Here is a 22,507-nt window from a genome sequence, read left to right as displayed (position 1 = left end):
ACACATGTCCTTTTTTGGTAAAGGCTAATCAAGTCGGGCAAACAAAGAACGAGGCCAATATCCAGCCATCCTGACCGAACAAGCTTGGTCAATAAAGGATTTATTATGCGGGATAAAACGCAAAAAAATGATCTTTGATCTTGCGGGACCAAGCGAGAAATCCCGAGCAGGCAAGATAGCTCCATCTTGCCAGTTCGGGTAGCCAATCGCAGCGAGGGATTTGGTTCATCTTGCCCCCTCACAGACAGTCAAAGGTTCGACCCAACATAGGGGCTCTTTGAATTTTTTTTTCAAAACTTTCCCTGACATTTCGCTCAGGTTCGACGCACAGAGCAAGAATCAGTTGGTTTTTCTTTCACTTTAGCTAATTTTAGTATATAAGATCCTTCATGTCGAGAGGGCAAGAGCAAAGGCGAACAGCTATCACATCACCTACTAGAAGCAAGTCAGTTCTAGTAACAAGTTCTGCAAGTTGTACTGTGTTGCGTTGACGTCTTTTTGATGTCCGGCCTTAAGAGCCTAGTTTATTCAAGGATAAAACCATAAATTTTTTAATACGTCATTCTTCCGTATATCTGTTGTTGGTCGTACAATATGGGGTCTGAAGTATGCCATAAATTGATAGGAACGAAGGATTTTGAAGTGAAGATAGAGGATTAAGGCCCGGTCAAACGCTCGCAACATTCCAACGTAACATCTTGTAACATTCTTAACTGATTAGAGTGTAATGTGAAGTGCTAGTTTTCTACCCCATATGAGCCATGTGAGCGTTAGCCCTACTAATGTGTGCAAAAACTTAACCCTTCCTTGTACTTGTACATGTTCATTGCCGTGACTATAACATCTTCAGTTCCGACGGCTTGCTCCCGTCTGACCAGTTACGTCTGTTGAAATATAAGTGCTACACGGCCAACGTTTGCAAAAACGAAACCCCTTCCTTGTATCTTACAATATTGTTGGGCACAACATGTTGCATACGTTTGGCCCACCCTGTTGCGATAAGTCGCAACATGTTGGATGATGTTGGATCAAATTTTAAAACAGTCAAACTTTTCGTGCAACAGTTTGGATGTTGCATGATGTGCTCGTTTGGCCACGTTCACGCAACATTGTTGCGCTAGGGCATGCGCGTTAGGTCCACTTCTTGCGGGTCTGATGAAAATGTTGCGTGCGTTTGGCCACCCCGTTCATGAACACATGTCGCAAGATCATGCAACAAAGTTGCGAGCGTTTGGCCAGGCCTTTAGCGATTCGCTGTTGTCTTCTCACGCTGCCAAAATTTCAAATTTGCTTAATTCATGTCGTTGTTTTGCTGACGCCAAAGAAACATACATAAATGCTTTCCGCACGTGCACACGATTATTTATCTTCTGCCCGAAAGAGAATGTACAACTTTGTAGGGGCGTTTTCCATTTACCAAGAAATTCCGGAAATTCCGGTTGGGATGTAAATCGAACACACGTTTTTGGTTCGTTCCAATGGAAAATTTCCGGAATAAATGGAACTTCTGAAAAGGTAGTCCTGTTTTCCCGTTGGAAACTTTCCGATGGAAATGTGTGTTCCATTTTCAACTTTTGAAAGGTCTTACCACTTCCAGGCTATTCACGGACACATTTTTAAATTTTGGCGCGTAAAATCGCAATCACTGGGCGGCGAACGAACCTGAGTTAAATGGAACACGGTTTTCACCCGATGGAAATTTCCAGCGAAATTTCCGGAAATTTTTTGTAAATGAAAAACGCCCTAGATGTCCTGGAAGTATTGAGAAATGTTGAAAGGCTCTTGATAAACCCTACTTTATGTCACATCTTTTTGTGATCCTAATAATCATATGCAATAACGATAAACGGAGCAAAGAATACCTTCGAATGAAGAAATTTCCATGAATTTTCAAAATCACTATTTTGTGTTCGGACTGAGGGAGAGCATTTTTATGCGTAATTATAAGGACAAGGAATTAAATTAACCCACATTAGTTGAGCTTTTAAAACATATGAAAGAAAAGAGTCTTTTTTTACCTTTTATTCCGATGTGTCCCCTTGAAGAGGAGAAAAGCGAAAATCTTGTGCGTTAAGATACTGCGCTCATCAACGGTTTGTATTAGGCTGAAATTCGTTGTCTCATCTTTTCCAGCTCGTTAAATATCTGTTGGAAATCCATTTTTATGGTTTGCATTTTGCTAATGGCTCAAGCACTCTCCATCACAAAAGAAAATACATCGGAATTAGCGACAAACAAAATCCTAGGCTAATTGCTTAAATTTTCAAGAGGACCAAGGATGTTTCATCGCAACCATTTACTCGGTCTTTCTTTTAAATGACTCCTTTTTCGGAACCAATCTTTGTGTAGAAAACCTGCGAGGTTTCACCAAGACTTTGGTCTCTGGAGGTTATAATCAACTATTGGGTTATAAGCCGTTGTTCAGTTTGTCGACTCAAAAATTCTTACTTTTAAACCGAATGTCTGCCTTGCAATTGTATACTGAGTTGTATACTGAGTTTAGTACTCTTAAAAAATTGACTGATTTTTTTTTTTAGATCAGAAATGAATAAATATGGGCTATTTTAGCTAAAAGACTGCAAATTATACGCAAACGGACCATTAGTATGGCTCCAGTTACCCCCTTCAAAAAATAAGATCTATACTCAAGATGAGGTCATTGTGGCGGTTTGCGAATTCATTTGTGGAGGTTGACTAGCAATAGAGTTATTTTCATAGAGTTATTACATTAGAGTTAGAGTTGAGTTTTTAAATTCCTTAATTCAAGATTTTGGAAGGCCTTAATCCTGAATTCAGAAATACAGAAAGTATCCTAAGCATGGATAAAAGCTAACCTTAGGCCTAAGGTTAGCTTTTATGATCAGAATGTTGGCTGAGGATTTTGGAAACTTAACTCTAACTCTACGACATAACTCTATGAAAATAACTCTAAAAATAGCTGTCCCCTCATTTGCGGGGTTATAAAACCACAAAAACCAAAATGGAATTTACTGGTGGTTATAAATGTTAATTTTTAATACATGGTCGCGTATTAATTAAACCTTTACGTTAACAGCGACAATTTAGATTCACCCAATCACATCCTCCTCAAAGCCGATTTTGCCCGGAATTTGTTTTTGTTTTATTAAAAGGATATTTTAATGGTTGCTTTCTTTGTATCTTTGGTATTTTTGTATTTTTTAGATCATTAATGTTAAGAATTCATCTTTTAACCACTGATCTTAACCAATTTATGTTTAGTAGTAGATGTTTTTTTGTAAAAAAGAGCATTATTCGGCATGAAAGGTCGCTTAACCTTTTTTTATATAACGTGCGTGAATAAGTGGGTGCATGTCGAAACATAAGTTTTGGAGATCCATTAAGTGCAGGCTTCTTCGTGTCTAACGCTTTCAACGAAAATTTTCGACTTGTTTTAATTTGTTTTAAGTTTTTTTTTTAATTGACGAAAACTGGTCCCACTTTTTTCTGGCATTCTCAATGTTCAAAGGGCTCAGAATTTTCCACATAGAATCCATGCTTCTAAGAATCATTAGAAGTCTTTGTGTGTCCCGTGAGGATAACTTTGTTGTTATTGCACATAATTTCGTAAGCCCTGCAAGGTGCACTCCAAAAACGACAGCTGCCTTTCGTTTCCATTACAGCATTTGATTATAATCCTCCCGGGCCATCCCGTTTTTGTCTCTTCTCCTCTGTTTGACGTCGTACGACCGACACACATTTTTTCGATTTTTTATATGAAGAAGTTAATGACTTAGTATAAAATTTTAATCTGAATTGTAAACATTGGTTTTGCCTGTAGAAGTTTTTCATGTTTCAACTTCAAGCCCAGAGTAGATATGGCACTCGTCTCGAAGCTTTCGAAGCTTTCTGTCCGCTTGAGAGGAAAATAGGGACTTTGAGATTTACGACGGTGACTTTGACGAAAATACCACCTCAAAATATAACTTTCCACTGTCTTTTACCTTTCGCATTTTTTCCATCTCGTTCACGTCTTATAGTGTGGGCGAAGTACCCTTGCTTAAAATATTTGGTACGAGCGCCGCGTTTCAGATTAAAAATATATATATTGTAAGGTCTGTACTCTCACGGTGTCGCTAAAACATCAAATTTGGTGATTTCACGGCGTCGTTATGAAGATTGCCGCAAAAACACGTGCTAAAATGCGTACTGCACGTGCAGCACGATAATTTTTCCTTCTTTAACCAATGATATTGTTGTTTTGTGGAGTCGTTGTTGCCGTCGAAGTGTTCGTTTCTTAAGCTCCTTAGTAAACACGTTTTTAGAACGTTTTTTTGCAACACCACTTCTCCGAAAGAAACTTCCAGCTTTAAAATTACTTAAAATGAACTGACATGTTGATTCCCGGGCAACCCTAAAACCAGGAATCCGGAATCCGGAATCACAGGTCATTGTTTTACCAATACAGAGAGTAAAAACTATCCTAAACATTCATAAAAGCTACCCTTAGGCCTAAAAACGTTTGTTTAGGCCTAAGGTTAGCTTTTATGAATGTTTAGGATAGTTTTTACTCTGTGTATTGGTAAAACAATGACCTGTGATTCCGGATTCCGGATTCCGGATTCCAGATTTTAGGGTTGCCCTTGATTCCCTCGCTTCCCAAGGTGGGCTGGTCTCGTATTATAGTAGAGTAGGAGCTACGCTATTGGTGGTAACATGGCAACGTGAAAAATAGGAATACGTTAGTTAAATGAAAAGCGTTCGTTAATACCGTGAGGATTAAGGGTGCCGATTTGGAAGACAAATTTTTCTCCAGATTCTTGCGGCTTTCCGTCGTACCTAGGTGTAGGGAAAGGCCGCAGATAGCCATGTGTTTTTTGGAGTGGTTTGGGAGATTAAAATGACGAGCGACTGGCTTAGATGCATCCTTTTCATTCTTCTCAACATCGCAAAAGTGTTCGCGGAATCGGTCGCCTAGTCGTCTACCTGTCTCGCCAATGTATAATTTATTGGATGACGTACAGGTTATGCAATAAATGACATTTGCGGAGGTACATGTGAAACGATCGGTGATCTTAACAGATTGCTTAGGACCCGATATCTTGCTAGTGTTAAGAGTGAAAATTTGCATGGTGAGCGCGCACATTTGAAAGTGCCGGGTTGCTCGTTAGTTTTAAGCGCGCTTCTAACTATTATTGTCGCGTTTGAATGAAATAAGTGGAGGTTACGAAAAGATTCTACCAGTCTCGGGATCATTTTGGAGTAATTTAAAGTTATTAAGAATGATACTTTTGACTGCGTTTGTGGTGCTAACTGTCGATCAAATTGTTGGGCGCGGTGATGCAAAGCTTGGGCTCAAAATTTTCTAAGCAACCAATCGGAATATCAAAAAAGCCTCACATGGTTATGAGGATAAACGCCTTGTGAATGACAGAAGGCTGCCCTTTGCATTAAAATTTGATACCCGATAAATTCGATCTGAGAGACATCGGTCGCTCAAGTTTCTTGGGCCTCGCTCTTCTTTAGATTAAACAAAGTCAAAAAGAAAATATATTACCCGGAAAGTGCATTTCATAACCTTTCAATAAATGTATAGTTTATGGCTGTTGCGCTTAACAAAGCGCGCTAAAAAAGAAGTTTCGCAAAGGACACCCGTGACGGTCTACCGTAACCTTAAATTTCCAGGCCAGTCCGTGTTCCCCCTTCGTCAAATCGTGCTTCCGTGGCATCGAATTGATATAGTAACTGCCTTCTTCATGATACGGGTTAAAATATAAAACAATAAAACTGAGTAATAATGGAGGAAAAAAAAAACTCTAGTCGCACCGGAATATCGTGTCGAAATTATCACATCTACTTACGATATTAAAGAATTCCCAAACGAGCCTCTCCTTACAATGGCAAAGATATAGAATCGAAGTTCAAGGGAGTCGGACAAGAATCGGGGTTTTTGTGCCCTCATTGTTTCTAGACGAAGTTATTTTGGTTTGATAACTTTTGAGCAGCACTTTGAATAATTACCCGTTTTACATTAACATTATCGATTCAGAAAAGCAGGCGGCACGTTACCGTTTTCCTTCAGGGGTGTCTCGAATCCGAGCGATGTAGCGCGTTCGGTTTAAACCGCAGATACCTAAGCCCCTATATCAAATCAAACGGGTAACTTTTACTTCCGTCAAAAACGTAAAACCGCCATTTCTCTGCCGATATTTAATCTTTTTGAATAATTTCTTTTTTACATTAGATATCCTATGTAGATCACTACTTTAACCAAAAAAGTCCAAATTTGAAGAAAGTTGCCGATCTGAACGGTATACACTAACCTTAATGGAGTCATCGGAAGTAGCAGAACGAGATAATGAGATCTGGGAAAAACGTTAGTACAGTCAATTACCATAAATTAGGTTTATTTGCCAGTGGTCCCCATTGACATTTGACAAAGAGGTTTTACGTTTGCAATCTAGAGTATAATTTTGACGAATTATTTTATCTTAAAATGGCAATGGTCGTTACGGAATTCTTATGTCGGCCTATCAAAGCCAGAGTTCCTTAGGAGCTCCAAGAAAAGGATAGAAACGGAAGTTAGAGGTGGGCAAAATGTTTTTTTTTTCCGGGTTCTCGAAGAAAATTTTTTTATCCAGGGTGTTGGCGTGAGCACGTCGTGCTGGTGTTTAAGCGGAGATCCGATGAAGGAAAAAAATTACATGGATTACTAACCGAGAAAGTGAGGTTAGTAAGATACTCATTATGTGTTATGTGGCATCTCTTCTCTGAGTGATCGGACACTGCTCCGCTCGGTGAATGTTAGTAATCTTTATCTTCCATCAGCGAACTTTGAACGGTAACCTTTTACATGTGAAACTATATAAATTCCGCTCTCTATAATTGTGATGAAAAATTAAATTCTGCTTTTTAAAACTTTTTGTGTTTCGCTCAACTTGAATTTCCCGGGAGAAAGAAAAAATGCAGAAACGGACCGTTTCCATGGTAATCGTTCGTACTGCAAAATCCCGACCAAAAACCAACCAATCAGAGTTCTCCATTTAACTTTAGAATTGCTCGCCTTTTTATAAATGGTAATATTTTTTTCTCCTCGGATCTTACTTTGCATACCAGCACTGCATTTTGTCATATCTTTGCAGTACAAAAATTCAATAGAACTTTGAATAAAAAAGGGCTGGGAAGGAAATGAGTGTGGGGCGAGCTGAATGGCAACAAATAAATGACGATAATTTTTTTTTCATGCTTAACTCTGCGGGTGTTTCTCCATGTGTTTTATTGATAAACAAGGCAGTTATTAACATTTCTTAATCGAGAATAGCCTTGCTTGAGTTAAATATATGCAGTAGATGCTTGAATGGTTTTCCAGGTTAATATATGGTCACTAATTGACAATAAAGAGTGAAGCTGAACAGGTTTATGTTTTGGAATCTCATGCATACGCAGTAAGGCCCACAGTCTATGAGGCAAACGCCTCTTCCTCTCTTTTTCCCTTCAGTTCACTTTTGTCGTCCTTTCACTCCTTACGCTCTCCATTACCTCTTTCCCCAGCTTTCTCTCTTTTTTTAAACTATTTTTAACTACGGATGCATAGCAGACTGACTGTTAACTGTTAGCTCCCCTGAGTACCAAAATGGGTCACGCAACAATCCGCGCAAATCATTGTCCTTGGAAATCACTTGCGCATGCGTTGTTTGTTCCATAGGACTCTGGGGACGAACTACTGTTACAAGGACCTAAGATCTCCGACTCAATTGTTTTTACAAACTTGCTGAACTATAAACCTAATATGGAGGACCGGTATATAAAATAAGACGAAAAATTTGCGGTCGCCTGCTCACGTTTTCATATAACTTGAAGTGTGGTCATTTTCACGTTGCATAGTTTCAGAGAACGGGGAAAGCAATAAACAAGCATTCAAAAATGCTATTATTTAGTGATGTTCTCGTCGACTACTACGCCTTCGATCTTGAGGTTGCAAATGATGTTCATATTGTGGGCGCGAAAAAAATCTTTCTTTCGCGGTCAACTGTACGAGCCATTTGCAAAGTGTAACACTTGGGAAATGTTTGATGCGCAAACATATTGCCTCCCAATATGCCGTTGCGAGGCAGGTTGCACGCAAAATTAGACCTTACGCTAGGACGACGACGACGGCTACGGAAACGCCACAAAACAATTGGCTTAAAGAACAAAGAGAAAGTCTCTGCACCGCCTGCACGTGCGTTTTGCATTCTGGTTCATTTCTTTGCCGTCCTCGGCTAGATCGCGACGTGAGTTGACTAATTTTGAAGTTGTGTTGAGGACCGTGAGAACCTGACGAAATATTTTCAATTTTCTTCCCAAACAACCAGACCGTTGATGCCAATTTAATTCCCGCAATGCTGATAACACTTTCCATTCCGAACAAATCCCGAACGACTTGGAGTTATCAGGAAATTATATAAATATCCTGAAATTATATTTTTTATACAACGTTCTCGTTGGCGTCGTCCTTGCATAAGGTTCCTAATAATGGCGCCTTAAAACACAAACACACTTTTTTTATCCTGCCGACACATATGTCCAGAAATTATGCTAATTATATGCATGCGCATTCCAATGGGCGTCACGAAGTGTCCCCCCCTCCCCCCCACTTACTTTTCTCCCAATGTCAAAATTTGAGGTGCATCTAATTAGGTATAACTTTCCAAGTAAAGATCAGCGTAACAAAACAGAAGCACCGGATCCTGGTGTTCGTTAATTAAAAACGGTCTTGTTTGTGCCAAACTACACAATCCCACGCAACAAAATCAAAACAATAGAGCTGCGTCCTGAAGGGATCCAATGAAATGAGAGGTTGTAAAGAGCTGCGTCCTATCTAACAAAATCAACCTCCAGGGGTTCTTATTGATGTGGCAATAGGGAGCTTAATTTAACTCATTTTTTGTCCGAGGATGTCGGTTACGAGAACGTCGCATAACAATAGGTTTAATTAGCAAAAACAATAGCTCTGCACGCCCTACACGAGCCTTTCACATTTTGATACATTTCATTGCCGTTCTCGTCTTGCAAAGACGTGAAATGATCAAATTTGAGGTCACGTGGAGGACGCGAGCACCTGACGATGAATTTTCAAATTTCTCTCTAAATATCCACACTGGTCTCACCAATTTTACTCATGGAATATGGACTCGCACTTTCCATGCTGAGCGACTTCACTTGGAGTAATCGCAAAATTATTGCAGTAACGGGAAATGATACTTTTAGACAACGTTCTCGTAGCCGGCCTCGTCGTCATTCCTTAAAGAGGCAGTGTCACGCTATTTTAGTAAAACTTCCAAAACACTTAAGACGTCTTTGCATGAATGAAGACCAAACAATAATGCTGTGGTTTTGTTGGAATAACGATTGAAGTGCACTGAAGCTAATGTTTGCTGCTGGCAGCCAAGGATGGAGAGGATGGAAATGGATTGAAACTTGAAAAAAAAAAAAAAAAACAGACGGTGTCTTCACAAATTCTGCAAAAATTAAGTACGAATAGCATTTTGTGTGATAAATATATTTCATATTTTGTCAGTAAGTTGTCAGGAATGTCATACGTGTGAACTTAAGTACTGAATTCGATTTCAAGTTTTCCAGTTCTGAGTTAAAAACAACAAATTTAGCATGACAGTGCCCCTTTAGAGCGGCTTTCAATTGAGTGTCGAGAGTAATTAGCGATTTGTTTTTTTTATGATTACTTCTCTCAGTGATTGTTCAAAGTTCTCGCGCCACTTTCTCAACCAATCAGAAGTGAAACGAAAACCAATCGTGGCTCGTGCGTGCACATTTTCTCGCGCTTTGTGTCGGCTACGTGCAATTACGTAGAGTTATGGTTTACCGGATTGTCTCCGTACTTTTTGATTGGCCAAAGTAATTACATTGGTTTTGGTTTTACGACGTTTGATTGAAACTACAGTCTCGGACAAAATTGTTAATTGTTGAAACACTTTACAATGCTTTGCCCTCCCACAGTGTAGTTTTGGCAAATGGGATCAGAGACTCGCGTTAAAACAATTTTGTGAGGGGAGAGTGAGCTGCGAAAGCTTCAGATCTGTATAGTCATGTACTTTTCCAATGAATTTTGTCACAGACTGTCCCTTATAAATAACTGTTCTACATGCACCTACATTAGGACCATATCGATCTGGACTTAAGTGCAGCTGCCGATCACAGGAAATTCGGCCGAATGCTTTCTCAACAAGAGCCGTTTAACCACTAGAGTGACCTGCGACGCATCTCGCATCAATTACAACATCCTCACACTCATGACACCGGAAGGACGGGAAAAATTGCATTTCTGCTTCTCCCAGAATCAAGATCTTTTAAGGTAATAACGTAACTGTCTGAAATGCTACTTCCCTGTAAAACAGGTCCTATCTGGTTTACGATGTACTTTTTGTTTTTTGATGGACGGATTTTTTCCTTGCAAACCTTCAATCTAAATGGTACAGAAAGTGACACGATTGAACGAAGTTCTTTTCTGAACCCAGGCATCCTGATTGTGTACAATATTGGATTCACAAAGGAGTTAGCAAAGAAAAGGAATTCGCAGATACCCCGCACGCGCAAAAGCGCTCCAGTTGACAGCAACCGCAACAGTGGAGTTTCCAGGAAAGTGAATAATACGTAAGGAAGCCAAACAGATAAAGAGACAAGCGTGACAATAAAGAGTGTCACGGTCAATTTTCGTTCAGTTCTACCGTGACGATTAGTGAGTTCAGGGTCCTTGCTGCGTCGTACGGTGACAAATATGGCTAAATAGCAGAAGGTTAGTATTAGAAGACATGCAAGGACACACCCAGCTACAATGAACCAGACTAGTAGCCCAAGTACGTCAAAAGACAATAATGAAATTGTTAGAGCGGTGTAGATCACTGACGCAACCCAAACGCTGAATACCCACATCCTGTAAGACGAACTGGACACCAAACGATGTCGCATTGGATTTCGCATAGCGTGTAGTCTTTCGATTGATATTGAAACTAGAAACGCAAGAGAGCATCCAAAGAATAAAGTATCTATTCCAAATGTGGAAAAGAGCACTGCATCCGACATTTCAATTTTCCACAGACCAAAAATATTTCCACGACGAAATATTGAAGTTGGTATAACGAGCGCTCCGATACACAAGTCAGCCAATGACAGGTTAATGAGCAAGTAAGTACTGCGCCTGCGCAGACAACGTTTCTTGATGAAAACGATGACTGTCAAAATGTTGAGTGCTATGATGATTATGGCTTCTACTACAAATAAGGCGCACCAAATGTATCCTTCCAAGTGGCTTCCTATTTCCGCAAAGTCGTTTCTCTTAGCTTTTGTTGGTGCTGTGTTGTTATTATTTAGCTTTTCCATCTAAAACGAAAGAAAGATAATTAAAATTCTTGAAAGCGAAAATTGAGAATATCAAGTTTTAGAAAAATGTATTTGTATTAGAGGATATTACATGGCTTCGCGGAGATACGAAATTTCTTTTCAAGTATATATTTCTTTCATCCTCTAATTATAGCCAAGGAATCGGTATGACTCGATTTCAAGTATTAGCCTAGGACTGGAACGGATTGCAAGACCCTTCTTGACGTACTTTTTGGTGGGAATTTAAATAATTTTCATTTGAAGTTGTTCTGTGATGTTTACAGTGAAGCGCCTGAAACCAAAGGTCGTAAGACCCTACAAATGAGATCTTAGGCGTTGCCATATGCATGAGAACGTAAAGAGACCAGAACATTTGGCCAACAAGATAATAGGCCATGCAACGACTTAAGGATTGTCTTTGTCTCAGCTCACCGAGTCGAAGGCGAAAACAATCGAGGGTGATATTTAGCTCTTGTTTTCATTCCACCGGTCACCACTACGACAAAATTATCTTCATCATCTTAGTCTCACACGTCCAAAAACGTACTCTTAATTTGCACTTATGATTTCAGTATAATCATCTGCTTCATCTCTTTTGCAGTAGTTGAGAGATTACTTACCGTAGAAGGGTACGCGTGTTCAGAATCAGAAACTGATGCTCAAAAATCATTTCTGTGTAGCGGCAACCGGAACGATTCAACAAGCCATGATAAATTTATGGACTTTCTGACGACCTTAAACCGATTTTACCACTCGAGAGAAGTCCATCGGATACAATTGCTTCCCTTGTGTCTCACAGTTCCTTAATACGAATAAGACCGGTGAGAAATGACAGCTGAAATGAACTCTTAAGCAGAGTTCATTTTATAGTAAGGACTACGCATAGTGACATTTCGTTTAAATCATTTACCCAGTAAAAAATAGGCCATTAATACAGGCAGGATGAAAAGGTACCATTGTGTAAATCTTCACTCGAATCTTCTAATATCCCGCTTTGATTTGACGGTTCTAGTATAGAAGTGCTCAATATCAAAAAACATACTTCGTATGAACGCCCTGCAGAGAAATATTCAAAGCTCTTATTCAAAAAACAATTTCAAAATCAGTGAAATTTTACCAGAGTCAAATTAGTCAAAAGGCGGCCAAAATCCTATGCATTTATTCATTTTTGGTGTGTTTGCCCTATATGGCATTAAAGAAAAAAAAACGGTGAAAATGTCTTTTGTCATCAAAGGTGTATGAGCTTCTGTCGATTAACAAGACAATACAACCTCTCAGCTTGAAAAAAATCGAAATTCTTCTATCCTCAATTGGAATACCACAAGCAACTTGTATTAAGCGATTCATATCAAAGAAGTAGAGTTGTTCAATAGCCCTTTTCACGGTTACATTTTCTCATTTGTAGTTTTAACTCGAAATTGCCTCTCGTCCACGTTAGATTACTGTACCATTGTAATGCAAATATTAAGAAAAACTAACCGTGAAAAGGTCTATTGCACACATTTTCGTTCGTCAGCTTTAACCCCACTGGAGGGCTTTGGCTGAAATCTAACTGAAAGAAGGAAAATTGCAGTTTCCCAATAGCGAGAAGTGCGGAATGACCACTAAGATCTCGATTAAAGATAGGAAAGATAGCGGGCTGCAGCATAAAAAGAGCGATAATCTAAACTTAATTAATTTCCCAAGAGATTTTCAACCATGGGAAAAGTAGTAGACCATTAGCAAGATTCCACCTGGCCCACAGGATAGATTAGTTCTCTAATGATTAATAGAACCTCTTCTATTCTGCTCATTCGCGTTTCATCTTTTGTTCAGTACTCGTAATTGCAATTTGCGAATTCAAACGTAATAAACATAAATTCAGGCTCTTCAACATCTTTGCAAGGTGCTCAAAAACACAGATCTAGAAAACGAAAACTAGCAACACTAAAATTCTTGATTAAGAGAAAGAAAGACGCATTTATCGCATTTTTTTACCTCCCGAAGATTTCGTTATATCGATTGCAAATGATGTCTGTGCAATTTCGTGTTTGAAACTCGTCAGATTATCAGAATAGACTAAATCGAAAATGGCGATTCCATGCATGAAGTGTGCTACACATTCTCAAGGTTCATGACTAGTAGGCTCTCCTATCTTCGAAAAAGTTCTGTGCAATAACATTTAATTTTAATTTTTAATGAAAATACATGTCATTAGGAGTAAAATTAGCTTTATGCAAAGCGCTAAAAACGCTTCTCTTCGGGTCGAAATTAATGACATGGATTTTAATCAAAAATTAAACCTAAATGTTTTTGCGCAGAACGTTTTCGCCAACCAAGGAAGATACTTAAAGTTGGCTATTTGTAGAGTTAAATTATTAAGCAATGAAAATGGGTACTAAAAATTAAACGTGTTTTAATGGGTAAAAATGACACTACATTTTATTATATTCTGTGCACTGTAAAAGCACACAAGAAATATTTCTGTAGTTCCTGAATGTTCACACCGATTAACGAAAATAATTCACTAATAGCGTGCAACGCGAACGATCGAAAAGGAATGATCGCGCACGATATATAGAGCACGTTGGATCTTTCGTTGCTATTATTCTCGTTCCAAACTCTTCACATGACACACTTGACGAGGCTATATGCGTTCATGAAACTTAACTTTTATCGTAAATGCTATGGCAGCTAAATATTCCACAGAAATTCTTTTCATTTGAAAGGAAACAACTGTATCTTGACTAAAATATTTATCCTGAGTTGCAGAATAGGAGTTCATAGTAAAACTCTTGTCAGAGCTATGTACTCTTATGAATACAAATCGATTAAGTTTACTGATAAACCATTGCAAGAAGCAATTCACAGAATAAAAAAATTGATACACTTCCAACACACCATTCTCACTTACCGAAGCGTCGAAGGTAACAACATCGGAGCTAAATTTTCCTTTAGTATCTTGTATTGCTCGAGTAAAGACTCAATTCTTGACTAAAGATAGAGTAACAATATAGCGAATAAACAAGGAGCAAGATAGACGACTTGAAAGGCTACCCACCATTATATCAGGTATATTTAATTAATAAGTATATAATCAGGAGTTATAAAAAGGTTACGATATACCACAGTTGCAAAAACTGGCTTTCGGTTTAGCTACCCAGGTAGAGCCAGCTGATTATGCTGTGTGATTTAAAACAATTGTTTCAACCTGAGACACGAAATGCTCAATAATCGATGCAAAGAACGCAGAAAAATGCTGGCTCAGCTTTTAACTAATGCCTGACATTAAAGACGTCCATATACACAGACGTACACATCCTGTGCAGAAACAATTCTCCCTAGTTTCCAAGACGACTTGAAAGGCTTCGTCCATTATCAGGTATATTTAATTAATGAGAATCAGGAGTTATAAAAAGATTAAAAAAACCTGAGACTGGAAATGCTCAATAATCGATACAAGAATGCAGAAAAATGCTAGCTCAGCCTTTTAACTCATGCCTGCATGACATTAAAGACGTCCACATACACAGACGTACACATCCTGTGCACAAACAATTTTACCCATTTTCCAAGATAGACGTCTTGAAAGGCTTCATCCATTATCAGGTATATTTAATTAATGAGTATCAGGCGTTATAAATTAAAAGGTTACGATATGACCACAGTTAAAGAAACTGTCTTTCAGTTTAGCTACGCCTGAGGCTATACTTCATAACGCTGACAACCAGGTAGCGCCAGCTGATTATGCTGTGTGATTTGAAACACTTGTCTCAACCTGAGACACGAAATTCTCAATAATCGATGCAAGCAATGCAGAAAAATGCTGACTCAACCTATTAACTCATGCCCGACATTAAAGACGCACTCCACACATCCTGTGCACAAACAATTTTCTCCAGTTTCCAAGAAAGGCTTCGTCCATCCATGATTACCAGGTGTATTGCATTAATGAGTATCGGGAGTTATAAAAAGGTTACGATATGATTACAGTGGGAAAAACTGTCTTTTCAGCTTCAGGAAGTAATCATGAATTCACAGGAAAAAAAAAAGATATGGATACACTTCTTGACTCACTCACTTACTGACCGTAACACCGAGAGTTTTCGCCTACAGGCTGTTACACTGAAAATTCAGGTCCTTGATATTAGCATCGGAGCTAAATTTTCCGTCAGTATCTTGTACTGCTCGAGTAAAGATTCAAGTCTTGACTAAAGATAGAGAAAAAATACAGCAAATAAACAAGAAACAATTTTCCGGAGTTTCCTAGAGAGGCGACTTGAAAGGCTTCGTCTATCCATTATCAGGTGTATTCCATTAATGAGTTTCAGGAGTTATAAAAAAATTACGATATGATTACAGTTGGAAAAACTGTCTTTTCAGCTACGCCTGAGGCTATGCATATAACGCTGACGACCAGGTAGTGTCACTGAGCTGATTATGCTGTGTGACTTGAAACACTTGTCTCAACCTATTAACTCATGCCCGACATTAAAGACGCACTCTACACATCTTGTGCACAAACAATTTTCCCCAGTTTCCAAGATAGATGACTTGAAAGGATTCGTCCATTATCAGGCATATTTCACTAATGAGTATCAGGAGATACAAAAAGATTACGATATGATTACAGTTAGAAAAACTGTCTTTTCAGCTACGCCTGGAGCTATACATATAACGCTGAGAACCAGGTAGTGCCACTGAGCTGATTATGCTGTGTGACTTGAAACACTCGTCACAACCTGAGACACGAAATGCTCAATAATCGATGCTGAGCAAAATGTTGACTCAACCTATCACCTCATGCATGCCCGACATTAAAAACGCAGTCTACACATCCTGTACACCGACGTTTCACTTTAACTAATTTAAACCGTCGTAAATTCAAGCCTATCGTTGCAATCTGCATTCCTTCATCAATTTTTGTCCCTTTATTTATTCACATGAGGGTTAAATTAATATACAAGAGATCCACTGAAATAAGCATCTTCTCGACTGCGACATACAACCTGAAGAAATTTTCTGCCAAAACGCGTTTGTAAAATTGATATTGAAAACAATCCTTTTCCTACTTATAATTATGTGTTTTTGAAAAACACTACACTTCAAATCCCTGCTGGAGTTGTTTAAAAGTGGATCATGAGGCGTTTTTTGGCTTTAGGCGCTGCCTTCCCTAGTTTAAGTAACATGTTGAGTCTGGACTGGAAACCACCTTACCTTTGGACCTGCCATCGTCGTTTTACTTCTGTAGAAATGATGTTGGTAAAAAAATTTCCACCTCAGTCATCCCATCTTGATCATTTTCAAATCTCCTTTGTGAATTATTTTTTCTGTCATTTCATATGTTTACATCATTCTCACAATCGCTCACTTGGGTGATTGGTTGGCCGCATCCAAGATATGCTGTAAGGTGACTGCGCGATGCAGTTATGAACTATGCTGTCAGTCGATATTTGACTCTGCGTGATGCAGCTCGAGTCAAAGACCCACATTTTACCCTTACTCACCGCTGAGTCTCCAGTAGCTCTCCAGTAGCTCTCCAGTAGCTCTCCAGTAGCTCTCCAGTAGCTCTCCAGTAGCTCTCCAGTAGCTCTCCAGTAGCTCTCCAGTAGCTCTCCAGTAGCTCTCCAGTAGCTCAGCAAATGATCCGACAAGATCATGGAGGGTCGTAAGTTCGAATCTCATCTCGGGCTCGGATTTTTCCGAGTTCCCAATGGGTTCTTCATTTCATTTCATATTATTATTATTATTATTATTATTGTACGTTCACAGCAACTTAGTCTGAGATTCCAGCCTTCTCCTCCCTAACCCTAAGGAGGAGACGGCTGGAATTTCAGAGTAACACCAACTATGCTTTGCTGGAATTTTCCTTGAAGTCAAGTCACAACTAGTAACCTCAGGATTCAAGGATCGTTCTCAAGATTGTTGCCGTACCATTCAGACCATTATTATTATTATTATTATTATTATTATTATTATTATTATTATTATTATTAGGTTTTGAGAGAGGAGATAGCCGTTTTTACAAGAAATCTGTTAAAGATCGCTTACCATCCATCTCTGCTGGAAGGCTATACCTCTTGCAGACTCATCCCCCTGGACAAAAACCCTGGAATCTGACCTATTGGCGTTGGTGAGGTCCTGAGGCGAATAGTTGGAAAAACTATTGCTGGTTTTTTGAAGGAAGAAATTAAAGAGGCAGCGGGTCCCGTTCAGGTTTGCGCAGGTCACAGCACAGGCTCAGAGGCCGCGATACACGCTATGAGTCAAGTGTTTGTAGAGGAAGGAACAGATGGTACTTTATTGATAGATGCAAGCAACGCCTTTAACCAAATGAACAGATCCGCTGCCTTACATAACATCCAGATAACCTGCAAGGAGATGTCACTTTATATTATAAACACCTACAGAAGCCCTTCAAAGCTTTTTATTTGCGGTGGAGGTCAGATATTTTCACAGGAGGGTACGACGCAGGGGGATCCCTTGGCCATGCCCTGGTACTCGGTTAATACATCAATCATGATCCAGAGCTTAAGGACAAGCACACCAGGGGTTAAACAAGTATGGCTAGCCGACGACTCGGCAGGGGCTGGACAAATTGTGCAGTTGCATGACTGGTACAATCACCTGAGTCAGGAAGGAAAGAAGTATGGTTATCTTGTGAATGGATCAAAGAGCTGGCTGATTGTCAAGTCGGACGTACTTGTAGATGAGGCAAAGAGGATGTTTGGAGATAAGGTCAATATTACATCTCAGGGTCAGCGCCACTTGGGGGCTGTCATTGGATCTCAAGAGTTCAAAGATCAATATTGCCGGGAAAAGGTCCTTAGATGGAAAGGAGAACTCGAAGCACTATCTCAGATAGCAAGGAGCCAGCCTCATGCAGCCTGCATTGTTTTCACGAGGGGTTATAAATCCAAGTTTACCTATTTCATGCGCACAATAGAGTCGTTTCAAGATTACGTTGACCCAATCCAAGAGGCGATCGACGACTTACTTCTACCAACATTATTCGGTCAAACGGAGCCCCTCCCTAGTGATCTGCGTCAGCTCGTCACCCTGTCACCAGCTAAAGGAGGGCTAGGCATACCTGATTTACGGTTTGAAGCTCCACAGCAGTTTGCTGCTTCCACGTCAATAACAGCATCGCACGTAGATTCCATTACCACTCAGAGTATGTTCATAGTGGCAGGCGAGAATTCCATAGAGGAGTTAAAAAGACAACATCAAGCCTTGAAAACTGTGTCGGTGAAATCGAGAATGGAAAGTATTGATTCCACTCTACCCTTGGATCTGCTGCGGTCAGTTAACCAATTGAGAGACAAGGGTGCGAGTTCATGGCTTACCGTAGTGCCTCTTGTCGATCAAGGTTTAGCGCTGAATAAACAAGAATTCAGAGACTCTCTGCGTTTAAGGTATAACATGCCTCTGTCCGACTTACCAAGCAATTGTGCTTGTGGTCAGAAGTACACCGTCTGCCATGCTCTGTCATGCAAAAAGGGAGGGTTGGTGGCGCAGAGACACGATGGTGTTCGCAACCTACTCACCTCACTTGTTGGTAAGGTTTGCAGTAACGTTGAAGTCGAACCACAACTACAACCTCTTGATAATGAGCGATTCAATCTTAGAAGCGCCGTAACAAGCCCGGAGGCAAGACTGGATTTCAAGGCAGGGGGCTTTTGGTCTCGTGGAGTTACAGCATTTTTTAATGTCAGAGTAACGCATGTTAACTCCAAGTGTAACCAGGAAAAAACAACATCCACAATCTTTAAGGAGCAGGAGGAGGAGAAAAAGCGGAAGTACCGACAGAGGGTACTGGACGTTGAAATGGGATCTTTTACTCCCCTAGTCTTTGGAACCAACGGCGGAATGGGAGTCGACTGCAACTGCTTTCTCAAGCGCTTAGCCGAGAAGCTCTCAGAAAAGAATGAGGAACCGTATCACACTACAATTAGTTGGATTAGAACATTGCTTTCTTTTGAGATTTTAAGGTCGGTACACACATGCGTAAGAGGTTCCAGGACACCCTTCCACAAAATCCCACAAGGGGATTTCATTGATGATTGCCGCTTAAACGCTATTAGTATTTTAGGATCTTTGTAATATTCTTGGTTTCACTTTTAATCGAAATGAATTGTATTTTATTTTATTTATTTTTTGGTTAAAGATGTTGTCGTTAGATACTAGGTTTTATAAAAATCATTTGACTATGCCCCTTTTTATAAAAACATTCTTTGTAAATATTTACTTTTATTCTTATGTACACAATTCTATTATCTAGTTTTTAATTCATTGTCATTGTAAAGCAGTTTTTAACCTTCGAATTATCGCTATATAAAATAAAGGTGTTTTTTTCTCATTATTATTATTATTATTATTATTATTGTTATTATTATTATTATTATTATTATTAATTTATTCACGTTTCAGATCAAGTAAGCCTACTTTATACTCATTTCACCCAAATTCACTCACAGAAGTTTCTCGTTGCCAATTTAAATTTACACGACTAGAAACAAGGAGTGATTGTTTGATCCCTGTTAAGCCTTTTATCAGGGTTCCTATACAAATCGTTATATTTTTGTGGGATACGTTGGCTTTCCCTCAGACCAAGTTTGAGGAGCCTGTGAAAACACCAGTGGATAACTGAGCAGTTGGACCGTGAAGTGACGATGGCAACCTGCAGATATATCCGAATGAAGTAAGGATCAACGTGAATTCGAATTTCATTTGCTGAGGTCATTGTTTCTACTAAGTGAGCTACATTAAATTTGTTCCCTTTTCTGTTTGAATTTTTTCTCTTTAATATTCTCGGAAGTTGTCCCGGAAATCTTGATCTTATATCAAACAACCTATGGCTAAAATGAGATCGCATAAGGCTTTTGTGTCGGGGTCAAACGTTCCTGGTATTGACCAAAATGAGCAAGCTGTTTGTGTACGTGACTCGATTGCAACTACCCTGCGAGCAGAGTCTCCTTCAATCTTCCTAGATAAGTCGGGAGGAGGAAGGAAGACTGCCAGCCACCTCGACATTTCGTATTGAGCATACGCTTAAAATTCAAATGTCTTCGGAGTCAGTCACGCGTCCCCAGTACTCACAAAAAACCACAAGACGAAACAAACAGTCGGGATTATTTGTGGCAAAAACTCGACAACCATGGAATAATTTCCTTGGATACTCAAGGTAGTTCATTCTTTTAACTTGCCATTTCATTTTTGCTTCAAAATTTATAGGTTTCTGGCAGACTAGTTTCTGTAACCGAGATAGCTAGGAAATACGTCTAATTATTTTCAGCTTTGTTGATTGGTTTACAAGATTGCCTCCGTCCTTTCTGATTGGCCAAAGTGATTACTTTGGTTTTGGTTATACGACACTCGATTGAAACTAGCTCTATAAGGTCCCTAATAAATAACTGTTCTACATGCACCTACATTAGGTGCATATTTGGACATAAGTACAGCCGTTGATGACAGGATATTCCGCCTAATGCCTTCGCAACAAGATCCGTTTAACCACACGAGTGACCTGAGACGCATTTCACATCGATTACAACATCCTCACACTCATGACCACCGAAGGATGCGAAAAATTGCATTTCTAGTTCTCCCAGAATCAAGATCTTTTAAGTTAATAACGTAATTGTCTGAAATGCTACTTCCCTGTAAAACAGGTCCTGTCTCACTGGTTTACAATTTGACGGACCTGTTATCTTATCCTGGCAAACCCTCCATCTAAATGGTACAGAAAGTGACACGATTGAACGAAGTTCTTTTCTGAACCCAGGCATCCTGATTTTGTACAATATTGGATTCACAAAGGAGTTAGCAAAGAAGATAAATTCGCAGATACCCCGCACGCGCAAAAGTGCTCCAGTTGACAGCAAACGCACTTTTTTCTGGCATTCTCAATGTTCAAAGGGCTCAGAATTTTCCACAAAGAATCCATGCTTCTAAGAATCATTAGAAGTCTTTGTGTGTCCCGTGAGGATAACTTTGTTGTTATTGCACATAATTTCGTAAGCCCTGCAAGGTGCACTCCAAAAACGACAGCTGCCTTCCGTTTCCATTACAGCATTTGATTATAATCCTCCCGGGCCATCGCGTTTTTTTCTCTTCTCCTCTGTTTGAAGTCGTACGACCGACACACATTTTTTCGATTTTTTATATGAAGAAGTTCATGACTTAGTATAAAACTTTAATCTGAATTATAAACATTGGTTTTGCCTGTAGAAGTTTTTCATGTTTCAACTTCAAGCCCAGAGTAGATATGGCACTCGTCTCGAAGCTTTCGAAGCTTTCTGTCCGCTTGAGAGGAAAATAGGGACTTTGAGATTTACGACGGTGACTTCGACGAAAATACCACCTCAAAATATAACTTTCCACTGTCTTTTACCTTTCGCATTTGTTCCATCTCGTTCACGTCTTATAGTGTGGGCGAAGTACCCTTGCTTAAAATATTTGGTACGAGCGCCGCGTTTCAGATTAAAAATATATATATTGTAAGGTCTGTACTCTCACGGTGTCGCTAAAACATCAAATTTGGTGATTTCACGGCGTCGTTATGAAGAGTGCCGCAAAAACACGTGCTAAAATGCGTACTGCACGTGCAGCACGATAATTTTTCCTTCTTTAACCAATGATATTGTTGTTTTGTAGAGTCGTTGTTGCCGTCGAAGTGTTCGTTTCTTAAGCTCCTTAGTAAACACGTTTTTAGAACGTTTTTTTGCAACACCACTTCTCCGAAAGAAACTTCCAGCTTTAAAATTACTTAACTTTAACTGACATGTTGATTCCCGGGCAACCCTAAAACCCGGAATCCGGAATCCGGAATCACAGGTCATTGTTTTACCAATACACAGAGTAAAAACTATCCTAAACATTCATAAAAGCTAACCTTAGGGCTAAACAAACGTTTTTAGGCCTAAGGGTAGCTTTTATGAATGTTTAGGATAGTTTTTACTCTCTGTATTGGTAAAACAATGACCTGTGATTCCGGATTCCGGATTCCAGGTTTTAGGGTTGCCCTTGATTCCCTCGCTTCCCAAGGTGGGCTGGTCTCGTATGATAGTAGAGTAGGAGCTACGCTATTGGTGGTAACATGGCAACGTGAAAAATAGGAATACGTTAGTTAAATGAAAAGCGTTCGTTAATACCGTGAGGATTAAGGGTGCCGATTTGGAAGACAAACTTTTCT

General features: G+C 39.5%; 1 protein-coding gene across 1 annotated transcript; it reads right to left on the bottom strand.

The window, feature by feature from the left end:
- Positions 1-10,245: 10,245 nt before the first annotated feature.
- LOC137972434 (adenosine receptor A3-like) lies at positions 10,246-16,973 on the bottom strand. The gene is made up of 2 exons (XM_068819146.1): positions 16,821-16,973; positions 10,246-11,334 (listed from the first exon to the last, which is right to left on the bottom strand). The coding sequence occupies exons 1-2, from the start codon at positions 16,971-16,973 to the stop codon at positions 10,246-10,248; spliced, it is 1,242 nt and encodes a 413-aa protein (XP_068675247.1).
- Positions 16,974-22,507: the final 5,534 nt, after the last annotated feature.

Source organism: Montipora foliosa, chromosome 1, assembly GCF_036669935.1.
Source record: "Montipora foliosa isolate CH-2021 chromosome 1, ASM3666993v2, whole genome shotgun sequence".
Classification (NCBI taxonomy): Eukaryota; Metazoa; Cnidaria; class Anthozoa; order Scleractinia; family Acroporidae; genus Montipora; species Montipora foliosa.
Note: the sequence above shows the minus strand (reverse complement) of the source record. Positions and strands in the feature narration are given on the sequence as shown.